Source organism: Callorhinchus milii, unplaced genomic scaffold (genome assembly GCF_018977255.1).
Source record: "Callorhinchus milii isolate IMCB2004 unplaced genomic scaffold, IMCB_Cmil_1.0 Scaffold30, whole genome shotgun sequence".
NCBI lineage: Eukaryota > Metazoa > Chordata > Chondrichthyes > Chimaeriformes > Callorhinchidae > Callorhinchus > Callorhinchus milii.
In genome coordinates this window covers 3,189,545-3,203,456 of record NW_024704771.1, presented here as the reverse complement: position 1 = coordinate 3,203,456, position 13,912 = coordinate 3,189,545, and the positions used below count along the sequence as shown (strand labels likewise).

The window sequence follows — 13,912 nt, the reverse complement described above, 5'->3', positions numbered from 1 at the left end:
ATGCATTTTGCGAGGAAGAATGAGGAGAGCCAATAGATTGTACAATCTTAGAATGGGTGAAGGAACAGAGAGACTTGGCGTTCATATAGGTAAATCTTTGAAGGTGGCAGGACAGGCAGATCAAGCTGTTAAAAAGGCATATGGGTTACTAGGCTTTATATATAGGGGCATAGAATACAAAAGTTGTGAAGTTATGATGAACCCTGATAAAACACTGATTAGACCTGATTAGAGTTCAGTTCTAGGCACCAGACTTTAGGAAGGATGTCAAGGTATTGGAGAGGGTGCAAAGGAGATTTACCAGGATGGTACCAGGAATCAGGGACTTCAGTTATCAGGAGAGGCTGGAGAAGCTTGGGTTATTCTCCTTGGAGCAGAGAAGGTTAAGAGGAAACTTAATAGAAGTTTTCAAATTTATGAGGGGTTTTGATAAGGTGAACAAGGAAGAAGTTCCCACTGGCGGATGGGTCGGTAACCCGGGGACATCGATTTAAAACAGCTGTTTAAAGAAACAGTAGGAGGGGAAGAGTTGTTCGGAGCCAGTTGTTTGGATTTGAAGGGGTGGTGGAAGCTGATTCGATAACAACTTTTAAGAGAGAAGTAGAAAATTATTTGAGGCGGAAAAGCTTACAGGGCTATGGGGAGAGACCGGAGGGAATGGCATTGGTTTAGATTGCTCTTTTCAAAGACACGATGACTTCCTTCTGCGCTGTAGAGTTCTATGATTTGAGACGGGGAAGAAATGCAGAGCAGACTCAGTCCATCTTGGAGTGCAAATAAGGTTGGCGAGCTGCAGGCTCGAATTGCCACTTGGGGTTATGATGTAGTGACAAAAACGGAGACTTGGCTTGAGCAAGGGAAGGAATTGGAGCTGAATCTTCCTGGCTATAATGTATTCAGGAAGGATAGCGACTGAACTAAATGAGTGGGGTGGTGGCAATAATGATTAAAGACACGGTTACAGCCCTGGAAAGGGACGATATGCCTAAGGGCCCAAAAACAGAATCTATTTGTTAGAGTCAAGGAGCTGAACAGGAGCCGTTACTCTATTTGGTGTATATTATAGACCACCAAATAATGGGAAGGAGATAGACGAGCAAATCTGCAAGCAGAGTTCAGAAAGATGCAAAACCAATAGAGTAATGCTAATGGGAAACTTAAATTGTCCTAACATAGACTGGCAAAATAACAGTTTAAAGGGCAAGAGGGGGAAGGATCCTGAAATGTGTGCGGGATCAAAGTTTGTGGATCAAAGTTTGTATGTTTCCAGCCCAACGAGGATGGAAGCAGTGCTGGATCTAGTTCTGGGGAATGAGTGGGGCAAGTGGAGCAGGTTTCAGTAGGAGAGCATCTGATCAGCGATCATGACATCATTAGGTTTAGAGTACTTATGGAGAGGGAAAAGCAGTAATCAATGGTGAAGATACTTCAACTGGAAGAGGGCTAATTTCAATGAGTTGAAAGGGACCCAGCCAAGGTAGACTGGAAAAAAATGATTGGTAAAACAACTAATGAGTAATGGGAAGCATTCATGGAAGAGATAGTTCGGGGACAGGACAAATATATTCCCACAAACGGGAAAGGTAGAGCATCCAAACCTCCCTGGATGATGAAGGAAGTCGGGATTAAAGTAAAACAGAAAAAGCAGGTTTATGAAAAATGTCAATTCCAAAATACAGGTAATCAAACAGAATTTAGAAATTACAGAGGATTGCTGAAAAAGGAAATAAGAGAGACCATGAGATTGCATTAGAAAAGATTAGTGGGTAACATAAAAGGGAACCCTAAGGTAGTTTATAAGCACATAAAAAATAAACGGTTAGTCAAAGATAGGGTGGGTCCAATTATGGACAAAAGAGGAAATCTTCTTGTGGAGGTAGAGGGTATGGCTGAGTACTTCGGATCAATCTTCACAAAAGAAGAGCATGCAGCCAATTCCATAGTATTGGAGGAGAGGGTAGAGATATTGGATAGGATAAGAATAAAGCGAGAGGAGGTACGAAAAGTGTTGTGAATGTGCTCAAGATAAGTTGCCTGGTCTGAATGGGATGCATGCTAGTTTACTGAGGGAAGCAAGGGTGGAAATAGCAGAGCCTCTGGCCACAATCGTTCAATCCTCCTTGGACACCGGGGTGGTGCCAGAGGACTAGAGCGTTGCAATTGTTACTCTCCTGTACAAAAAAGGGGAGAAGGATATACCCGGGAACAACAGGCCAGTCAGCCTAATGACAGTAGTGCGCAAACTTCTAGAGACTATAATCTGGGATAAAATACTTTTTCACTAAGAAAAATATGGGTTAATAAAGCACACGGATTTGTTGAAGGCAAATCCTGTCTAACAAACCTGAGTTGTTCGATGAAGTAAAGGAGAGTGTGGGTGAAGGTTGATGTCATTTATATGGATTTTCAAAAGGCGTTTGATAAAGTGCCACATAAGAGGCTTGTAAGCAAAATAGAAGCTCAAGGTATTAAAGGGACAGAGGCAGCAGGGATACGGAACTGTCTGGGACAGAAAGTAGAGAGTGGTGGCGAACGGTTGTTTCTCTGACTGGAGGGAAGTATACCATTTTGTCTCTTAGAGGTCAGTATTAAGACCACTGCTCTTTTTAATCTACATAAATGACCTGTACTTGGGTGAAGGGAGTGTGACCAAAAAGGTATAAAGAATCAGGGATTTCTTTGGTTATATCAGAGAAGAGAGAATGGAGTACTTCATCACAACCAATCTCGAAGAAAGAGGGATATATTACATTCAACAAGGATCAATGCACTTTAGCAAACTAATTCCAACATTAAAGCCACTATATTGATCTGATCAACCCATTGTAGTGAACTTCACTCACCTGTTGTAGCAATAATTTGATTTGATAAAATGTATAACTTTGATCTGCATTTATTTACTAATTTGTGTTAATAAATGTGAATTGATTAAATAATTTGTGTTGGTTACAAATGTAATTAACCATCATAGGACTGGACTATCAGGAGAGATTAGGTAACCTGGGCATGTTAACGCTGGAGAGTTGAGTGGAGATATGATTACGGTCTTTAAGATTCTGAAGGGACGAGATAATGTAGACCGTGATACGCTGTTTTATCTTGTACTGAATGGTAGAACTAGAGGACACAGACTGCGATTGGTAGGTGATGATGGTGGGGGGGTAAATTCCGAACAAATCGTGGAAGCACAACTTCAGCGCGCGGGTAAAAAACTTATGGAACAGGCTCCCTAGGGAAACGGTGGAAGCCGAATTTATGTTTGTTTCAAGAACAAATTGGATCGATTTCTGTTAGAAAATAATATCTCAGGATGAAATATATAGTTTGGCCCACCACATGTCAAGCTACCGCTAGGATGGTGGAAGGTGAACTGGATGGACCTTGGTCTTCTTACACTTAGCACATTCTTCTGATGTGATATTCCTAAATCTCCTCTCAATCCTCTCTGCTCTAAGGAGAATAATCCCAGCCTCTCTGTAGTCTCTCCAAATAACTGAAGTCTCTCATCCCTGGTATCATTCGTCTAAATCTCCACTGCACCCTCTCCGAGACCCTGGCATCCTTCCTAAAGTGTGGTGCCTAGAATTGGACACAATACTCCAGATGAGGCTCAACCAGCCATTTGTAAATGTTTAGCGTAACTTTTTTGATTTTGCACTCTATGCATCCATTTATAACGCCAAGGTTCTCATGCACTTTTATTCACATGTATTGCATTCATTCATTTATTCTGTCCACCAGGATTCTGATGTCCGTTGCCATGCTTCAGTGTATTGAAAATCAGACTAAGAGTTTCACATGTGTACGTAATTTTACAGATGAAATTGTTCCTATGTCTGGAAATGAGCGTTGTCTCCCTGGCACGATTTACCCTGTTTGCCTAATTTGGTTGATTTGGCGACAGCCAAAGATTTGGGACTTCAGAGTGTGTTTTGGGGGACTGCTGTGATTTAATCATCCCTGCATTTAATTTAACAAGCTCAAACCGAATTGCTTTGAGAGAACTGTCTGGGAAGCTTCCAGCTGTTTGCCCTCTGCAATCACTCTATATCAAGGGCTTTGGCTTAAATGGTGAAGTGAGAAAAGCTTCCTCCCTGAGTGATTCTCCAAGTCCTGCTGATGAGCCAAGTACTGGCTATTCTGTCATCAGCATTGACATGTTTTACTGTGGACCCAGGTCATTCAGTACTACTGATGGTGCTATGATATTAGTGGTTGAGATATTGGGTGGGGGGGGGGGTGGGATAGGTGTAATGCCAAGGCAGTGTGATATGGGGCGTGACCCACATTGTTCATACATAAACCCAACAATTTACATCTGTTCTCTGTCATTACTTCCAAATATTCTTAATCTTTGAGTTTCTATAATACATTAAACCATATGGCGTCTCGAGTTCCATCCCCAGTGTCTGAAGTATAGCATGCGGTGTGTCTATCTTCCCTCCCAATCTGTGTGTGTAATATACTGCATCGACTCTCTGGTTTCACTCCGAACCTATGAGTGGATTATTATACTGTGTGGAATTTTTGGCTTCACTTCCATTCTCTTCAAGACATAGCCTTTTCACAGTTAAACCAAGCTTTTTATTTACCAGTTAGAAGAAATAAACATCGACACTACACGACGATGGACTGATGGATATTAGCTCACAATTTTTTGGACCCTCATTTTCTTGTTAAAACTTTCTGTCGACTGAGAACTGGTTAGACATGTAGCTCTTTATTGGTTCATCAATTTTGGTCCTCAGACCCCTTAATAACCTGATTTCACAAATATGTACCTGGCAGGTCATCCTGTTGATCCCTCTGCCATCTTCTGGGGAAATCCACACTCCCTTCACCATCGCTGATTGCGATTAACTCCTATGCCAGCTTCATTGATAAGCTTCTACTCTCTTGTTCTGGAATCCTATCTGGAAAGAGGATTCGCTCTCGGTCTAATTGAGCCACAGTGATACATTGATATTCCAATATATTCTTATTCAAATTTCTATGTGTCTGTGTGTGGGTGTAATGTTGTGAAGACCAAAGAGAGCAGCACAGCTAAACATGGTTATGTGAGTGGCCCAGTAAGCGAGTGATGGGGTAAGAGAAGATGTATTTCAGCCGTTGCCTGAATTGTGTTTGGGTCACACCGTAGATGACTGTGTTGGTGCAGGAGCTCAGGAGCTGCAGCATGTAACCCACATGCTCAGCGATGGTGAAAGGGCTGTTGTAGTCAGACTGCAGGGGCTGAGTCTCTGTCACCATCGAATACATGAAAATGACCATAAAGGTGAGCCACAGTAACACGTAGCTGCCCGAGATGGTAAACAGCAGGATTATGGATTTCCGCCGGCTCTCCATTTCCTCATCCCTCCCCTTAGCAGACCCCCGGAGACCCTGCCGCACCCTGCTGGCCACCAGCACATGTCTGATGGTCAGGGTGTTGAAGAGGAGGATGAGGATGAAGGGAAGCAGTGGGTTTAAAATGATGTTCAACCAGCCAAAGACCCTCCAGGCGGGAAAGACATAAAAGCTGGGCTTGATGGTGCAGTACCAGGGCTGCCCATTGACTATCAACTGTGGTTGGTACACAAAATATACAGGGATATTCTCCACACATAAAAATGTACAGATTGCCCAGATCATCAGGCGCGCTGTCCACTCAGTGCAGTATTTGGTTTTGAGCTTCGTGCAGCAGATGGCAATGAAGCGGTCGAACGTGAAGGCCACGGTCAGCCAGACAGAGATATCAATGATGAAGAAGCGCAGGGTAAGGTTCAGGCTGCACACGGGGGTGTGGAACAAAGGCAAGTATGGCAGGTGGAGGAGAAATGTCCTCCTCAGGATCACACCAATGAATATGACCAGGAGGTCAGAAATGGCCATTGCGACCAGATAGCGGTTGACGCATTTGGAGAGTCCGCACATTCCCTGGGCCAGGATCACAATGGTCACCGCGATCGCTGCAGGAAAAACCACAAACATTTCACTGGCTCAGGTTCTATGAAGCGCCGGCTCATGCTTGATCACTCCTGGCAGCAAACTATAATCTTAATCCTTGCATTTGATATTGCGTCATTCAGAAGTCTCAAAGCACTTCACGGAATAATTAGTAAGCGAATTGACTGTGTTGTGTGGGTGAAACTCGGCAGCCAATTGCGCAGTGTCCCACAAACAGTCATGGATTGAGTGACCCAATTTATTTTTTTGGATTGATTATTACTCGCAGAAAGTGATCTGTCAATCAACTAACGTCCGGTTTCCAACTAATTGCTAGATAACCAGAGGCCTGTGGAGTAAGGAAACAGAGCTAAGGTTTTGCCCTGCCTGGGAATCAAACCAGATCCTCTAGCTTGTCAGGCGAGCGCTCCACACAATACACTACAGGACTCCTCCACTCAAACGGTTAGAATTGACTCCGTCCTTTGTCTTGTTGGACAAGTTCCAAAGACCAGTTGGCATTACTCTAAGGCACTGCTGATGAAAGACCAGTAAATTGGCGTAGTGACACGATTTGGAAAGACAGACTGCTCAGTGGGAGAAGAGATTCTAACTGGGCCTGTCGCCCAAAGCTAAGACTTGTTGAGCGGGAAGCTTGACAGACAGAGATCTCAATGACAACCGTTAATACTCCAGCAATTGGATTACACTCTGGAAACCGATTACACTCCCGCCGAAAGAAAATTCTGTGTCAAGGGAGAGGGCTTGCATCTCAATCCGGACGCTGAGAAATTTCCATGTGTAGGTAATAGCGTACATATGTGGAACTTTATCAGGTCTGGAAACACTTAAGCACATGAGGAGTTTTCACTGGAGTCAGATCAAAAAAAAGACTCGGTTTAAGAAGTTTAAACAGCCTTTCAGAACTTCTTCTTGAATAGGATCCTCGCGTTTCCAGAATCTACACACCACAGTCTTCCAGTTGCAGCGTCAAGCTGCTTCTTAAACATTCTTAAACATCTCATCTTGAACATTCATTCCTGTGGTGGTCCTATGTCCATTTCCGTTTAAAGAAATATTTTAGCCCCGAATTTGATCTTCATAGTCATGAACCTGCATCTCGCTGTGTCCTAAAACTATTGTTCCATGTTTACTTATCAATCCCAGATTGCGTACTCAGCAAAACTACAGAATAGCATATTTTAAATGTGTTTTGGTTTGTATCAAATCTTCTCTGAGACGTTTTATCAGTTTAAGAGTTTGAACTCATACAGTGGTTCCTGCTCTGTAGCCCTGCTCTCCTCCACATTGTACTATATTGTACAGTGGAGTCCTGTAGCTCAGTGGTTAGAGCACTCGCTTTACAAGTGAGAGACCTGAATTCACTTCCAGGCAGAGGGCGAAACCTTGGGCAAGTTTCCTTACTCCACACAGAGCCTAATAATAATCCCTCCAAAAACCAAAAACAATAATAAATTGGTCATTTTCAATCCACGACTGTTTGTGGGACATTGCTGTGCGCAATTGGCTGCCGCGTTCGCCCACAAATATACAGTCAATTCACTTTACAGTGTGTTCTGTGAAGCGCTTTGGGACGTCCTCCCGACGTGAAAAGCGCTATATCAAATGCAAGGATTATTATTATTATATTATTATTATTATTATTACCCTATTCATTGCTAATAATATCCTTATTAACAAGCTTCCTTTAGCTTTCGAGGTGCACTTGAGATTTTTGACGTTCACTTGAAATCTCAGCTGAACAATGGCAACATCACTCCCCCTTACATATGAAATATCTTCCAGCGTCACCGTAGATTGTGTGTTAAAATTCCCCAAATAGGGTTCGAACCCACACTAACCTGATTCAGGCTCCAGTGCTACCAACTGAGCCATGCAGACACACCTGTCTGATATTGGTCACAATGTCAGCAGACATGTCAGCAGATGGTAGTGAGGCGGTCGAAGGTAGAGGCCAGGGTCACCCAGACAGAGCTGTCGATGATGATGAAGTGCAGCACAAGGTGTAGCCGGGGGTGTGGAACATGGACAAGTGTGGCAGATGGAGAGAAAGTGTCTCCAAACAGGATCACATTAATGAACATGACCAGCAGCGGCCATTGCGACCGGCTAGCAGGTGATGAATTTGGAGGCTCCGGTCACTGCGGTCGCTGCAGGAAAGGCACAAACACAATCACACATTTCACTGGCGCTGGGAGTGTGAAACACAACGGCTCATGCGTCATCGCCCCTAACAGTGAACGGTTGGAATGGATTCCATCCTCGGTGGCTGTTTGCTTTATAATGATAATCACAAATAATCCTTGCATTTGATATAGCGCGTCATCACAGCTTCGAGATATCTCAAAGCGCTTCACAGAATATACCGCAAAGTGAATGAACTGTATATTTTGTAGGCGAAATGCAGCAGCCAACTGTTCACAGCAGCGTCCCACAAACATCGTGGATTGAAGTGAGCTATTTATTATTTTTTTTAAGGAATTATTATCCTCGGAAAAGCGATCCACCAAGCGACTAACAACCCGGTTCTTACTTGCTGTTAGGTCTGTGGATTAAGGAAACTTGACCAACATTTTACCCTATCAGAAACCAAACTCAGGTCTCTTGCATGCAAGGCGAGTGCTCTAACTAGTAAGCTACAGCACTCCACTATTATTATTATACGACTACTAATAATAATCCTTGCATTTGATTGAGATGTCTCAAAGCACATCCCAAGATATACTGTAAAGTTGACCGTGTATTTTGTTAGCAAAATGTTAGTCCGTACTCTAAGGAACTACCAACCTAATTCATCAATAAGACTTGGAGAGACAAGGAGATTCTAACTGGGCCTCTTAACCAGAGCCCAGACTAGTCGGGCGGAAAGTTTAACGGCCAGAAATCTCAGTGGCAACTGATACCATTCCAGCAACTAATCTCCCCTCCCAACGCAAAGTCTGAGATTCCCCTTTTTTGTATCTTGCTGAACCGCACCAAATATTCTATAGAATTAGATAAACAGGTCGTCAATGCCACGGGTTGGGTGGGTGGCAGGGCTGGGGGGGAGGGGGAGAGATAGCGAGAGAGAAAGAGAGAGAGAGAGAATTTCCATGTGTAGGTAGTGGCGAACATATATGCGCAACTCTAACTGGTTTAGATATTCTTAGCCATGTAATAATAATAATAATAATCCTTGCATTTGATATAGGGCTTTTCACGTCTTCTCGACGTCTCAAAGCGCTTCACAGAATAGACTGTAAAGTGAATTGACTGTATATTTGTGGGCGAAATGCGGCAGCCAATTGCGCACAGCAGTGTCCCACAAACAGTCGTGGACTGAAATGACCAATTTATTATTTTTTTTGAGGGATTATTATCAGGCGTGTGGAGTAAGGAAACTTGCCCAAGGATTCGTCCTGCCGGGAATTGAACCCAGGTCTCTCGTTTGCAAAGCAAGTGCTCTAACCGCTGAGCTACGGGACTCCACAATTGGTAATTGGTAATTGGTTTCCACTGTGTCAGATATCCAGCAGATCAAGAAACAGAGTCACTTGCAGAAGAGGGAATGCGAATAGCCTTTCAGACCTTCATCCTTGAATAAGATCCTCACGCTTCCAGAATCTTAGTCTATGTCCATCCTATCGCAGCATCAAACATGTTACAACACCTCAGCTTCCACTTTGCTTCCTGGTAGCCCTGTTGCCTAAGTTTCACCTCTGTTCAGAGAAATATTTTGTGCTGAAATTGAACAAGCACCTGGTGGCAGTTACATTTACAACATCCACTACCAAGTGCAAGATTTTATCTGAACATACTGCACATTATGTTAATGTTTACACATATATATCGCGAAAATAAACTGGTCATTTAAGCGTTTGCTAATTAACTAAGTAGTTTCCTCCTCAATTTGCCTGCACATTCTCCCTCCTCGTTGCCCCGAGCACACACTCGTGGCTCTGTTTGAAAAGTCATTCAAGACGGGACAGTCAATTAACAACAGTTCCCAGGTGCTGTTGGAGAATTTGTGGTCTTATGCAATTAGGGTTTAGTTTATTTCTTGCCTTCATCATAAATAAAAACAATATTCACAGTCAATCTCTCCTCCTGCATAAACATTCACAGTTTACGTCCTCTGTCACATTGCAATCCATAAGTGCTTCATTGCATCACATCCAAATTTACTGGCTCCCTTTCCCCAGCTGATCAAACCCTCCACGACCTTGCCTCATCCAACCCTATTTCCCCTGCCATTCTTTTCTTTTCCCTCCACCAAGTCTGGCTTACATCCTTGCACCGGGTTTCTTCATATTGTCTTTGCAGTGCAAACCTTCAGCTACTTTGTCTCTACTCTCTGGAATTCTATTGCAAACCACTTTGCGTTATCCCTCTCTGCTTTCCAATTCCATCTTGAGCTATTTGATCAAGCTTTTTGGGGTCTCCTTCCTTATTCCCATCTCTTCTCTCCCAGCTTGGATTCCCACTGAGCCTTTTCAAATCATTTGGGGATGTTTTCTTACTTTTAAAAGTGCTAAACAGGTCTGAATTGTTGTTGCTCTTTTGAAACTGCTCCTCAGAACTCAGAGAATTGTGACCAATTCCAACTATCAACCTAATCACACTTTACTGTACATTTTCCAACATAGAGATATTTTCCTGTAACAAGGAAATAAGAATAGTGTGATCGATTATGACAAAAGCAATAACAGATTACACTTATATAGCACCCTTCATGTCGGAAAGACATAAGAACATAAGAATTAGGAGCAGGAGTAGACCATTCGGCCCCTCGAGCCTGCCCCGCCATTCAATAAGGTCATGGCTGATCTATTCTAACTCCACCCGCCCGCCTTATCCCCATATCCCTTAAACCCTTTATCCACAGAAATCTATCAATCTCAGGCGTGAATATGTTCAAGCGAAGAAGTTTTTCCTCAACTCATTGCGAAAGGGCTTACCCCTAATTTTAAGACTGTGACCCCTGGTTATAGTTTCTCCAACCAGTGGAAAAAGTCTCCCACTATCTATTCTGTCGTGCCCCTTAATAACCTTATAGGTTAATAATAATAATCTAGAGAGTATAGGCCTAAATTGCTCAACCTATCCTCATAACTCATCCCCCTCATCCCAGGTACCAACCTAGTGAATCTACATTGTACCCTCTCCAAAGCGAGTATGTCCTTTCTTAAATAAGGAGACCAAAACTGCACACAATACTCCAGGTGTGGTCTCACCAGGGCCCTATACAGTTGCAGCAAGACTTCCCTACTCTTATATTCTAACCCTTTTGTAACAAATGCCAACATACCTTCCTAATTGCTTTCTGCACCCGCAAACTAATGTTTTGTGACTGGTGTACAAAGACACCCAAGTCCCTCGGAGCGCTAACACTATCCAGTCTCTCCCCTTCTAAAAAATAATCTGCTCTACTGTTTTTGCCATCTAGGTGGATGACTTCACACTTCCCTACATTATACTTCATCTGCCACCTATTTGCCCACTCACCCAACCTCTCGTTGCATTTTTTTAATGTCATCCTCGGTGTTTACTCTCCCTCCTAGTTTAGTGTCATCCGCGAATTTGGATATGTTAAGTTCGATGTCCTCATCTAGATTGTTGATGTAGATTGTAAATAGTAGAGGCCCAAGCACTGATCCTTGTGGCACTCAACTAGTCACATCCCACCAGTCTGAGAAGGACCCGTTTATCCCCACTCTTTGCTTTCTTCCCGTTAGCCATTCTTCAATCCATGCTAATATATTCCCCTTAATTCCATGGGCCCTAATCTTGTGGATCAACCTTTTATGCGGCACCTTATCGAATGTCTTTTGGAAATCTAAATACACTACATCCACTGATTCCCCCCAATCTAATCTACTTGATATGTCCTCAAAAAAACTAAAAGATTTGTTAAGCATGACTTCCCTTTTGTAAAGCCATGTTGACTCTGTCTAACCATATTGTGATCCTCTAAGTATCCCACTATGACATCCTTAATTAATGATTCTAGAATTTTCCCTACCACTGGTGTCAGACTAAGTGGTCTATAGTACCCCATCTATTCTCTCCCGCCCTTCTTAAATAGTGGTGTGACGTTTGGGATCTTACAATCGATGGGAACCGTTCCAGAATCCAAAGAATCTTGGAGACGTTCAGGGGTTTTTGAACCTGAGCTGGGAGTTGGGGTCAGAAGGGATAGAGGACAGTGTGGGTGGGCGTGGTTGGGTGGCTGAAGGCACGGTCAAAAAGGGTGGTCTTTCGACAGGACTTGAAGGAGGCAAGAGAGGGGGTTGAGACGGTAGGATTGTGTGATAGAGTTCCAGAGTTTGGGGGCATAGACACTGAATGCCCGACCGCCAATGGTGGGACGGAAAATGCAGGGAACCTGAAGCAGGCTGGTGTCCACCGAGCGGAGGGTGTAGACAGGCTGATATAGGGTTAGGAGGTCAGAGAGGTGGGGGCAGCAAGACCATGGAGGCCTTGGAATTTGAGAACAAGGGCTTTGTACTCGATTCTCTGAGTGAGGGAGAGAATGAAGCTGGGTAAGAATGGGGGTGATTGCTTCACAGAGCCTGTTGCGGGAGAGGACATGAGCTGCTGAGCTTTGAATAATCTGCAGCTTGTGGATGGAAGAGTTGGGAAGTCCAGCAAGCAAAGCGTTGGCGTAGTCAAGCCAGGACGTGATGAAGAGATGGATCATTGCCTCGGCAGCCTGGGGTGAGAGACAGTGGCGGAGACGGTCAATGTTGCGGCGGTGGGGAAAGGCGGAAAGGGTACATGATTGTATCTGCTGCTGTCCCAATAAGACTGTCACCCACACTCTCCCCTAGCCCTCATACCTGATCCTCTAACACTGGTGATCAAGCCGGTTGCTCTCCAAAGAGAAATAATTGCCAGATGCACAGCTGCAGGTGTAGAACAATGAGACTCGACTTTACACGAGTGAGTCTCCAAGCATAGACGTACCAGGAAAGCCAATGAGTCCCAACGTAGGATAAAACACCTTTTCTATTTCTATTATTCCTCCCATTCTGAAGCAGTACTCGCTGGTCACCTTCCTGTTGTTGAAGCCTGAAAAGCATCTCCCGTACCTTCAGAGCTTCCCCCTGTTTATAGCTGGGATGCAGCTCCACTGGGACAGTGACTGCAGAAGCAGCAAATCACTTACTCATCTGAACAAACATCTGAGGCAGAAAATTTCACGCAGGTCTCCATCCAATGCATTATTAATGAACAGCAGCAATAACTAGGTCAAGGAAGACGCTGGGCTGTACTCCAAGATGTAATTTTGTTGTAGCTGTTGCTGTTGTTGATATTATTGAGATCAGGTTAGTTTCAAACTGCGGTGTCCTCTCCTCTGCTGTGTTGCCTGAGGTTTTGCAAACAGTGCTTCTCAATGCTCAGTTGATGGCGATGGAACAATGATGAGCAGATACTGCTCTGACCAACGAGGCTCTGCACGTCCACAGCCCCACTGCGCTGGGAAGTGGTTGATAGAATATTTTGTTTATTACTTAATAATGTTGAAAAATGTTTTTGTGGGCATATTTGAATCATTTTGTGTGCGAAAATCAAAATGGTCAAAACCTTAGGCAGGTTTCCTTACTACACATTGTTTGTCGACCGGTAGATAATAATCTCTCTCAAAAACGTGGTCTTGCAATCCATGACTGTTTGTGGGACACTGCTGTGCACAATTTACAGTATATTCTGTGAAGCGCTTTGGGACATCTTGAAGACGTGATAAGGACTATATCAAATGCAAGAATTAATATTAAAATGAAGGCCATAGGAGTCACAAAGGTGACCATGACATCTGACCCCTGCGATTGAATGAATTTGAAAAAGTAAAAAACCCAAGGCAAAGAAATCATGTGCTTAGATGTGTGAAAGACAATTTTGGGACAGATAATAATAATAATAATAATAATAATCCTTGCATTTGATATAGCGCTTTTCACGTCGGGAGGACGTCCCAAAGCGCTTC

The 13,912-nt window shown here is 43.6% G+C and overlaps 1 protein-coding gene across 1 annotated transcript; it reads right to left on the bottom strand.

Moving 5' to 3' along the window:
- Positions 1 to 5,043: 5,043 nt before the first annotated feature.
- Positions 5,044 to 5,970, bottom strand: LOC103185582 (probable G-protein coupled receptor 139). Its single transcript, XM_007904177.1, has one exon. The coding sequence runs from the start codon at positions 5,968 to 5,970 to the stop codon at positions 5,044 to 5,046; it is 927 nt and encodes a 308-aa protein (XP_007902368.1).
- Positions 5,971 to 13,912: the final 7,942 nt, after the last annotated feature.

What these genes read in the sequence shown, in the direction of transcription:
- LOC103185582 (XM_007904177.1), bottom strand. Translation starts at nt 5,970, where the DNA reads ATGTTTGTGGTTTTTCCTGCAGCGATCGCGGTGACCATTGTGATCCTG.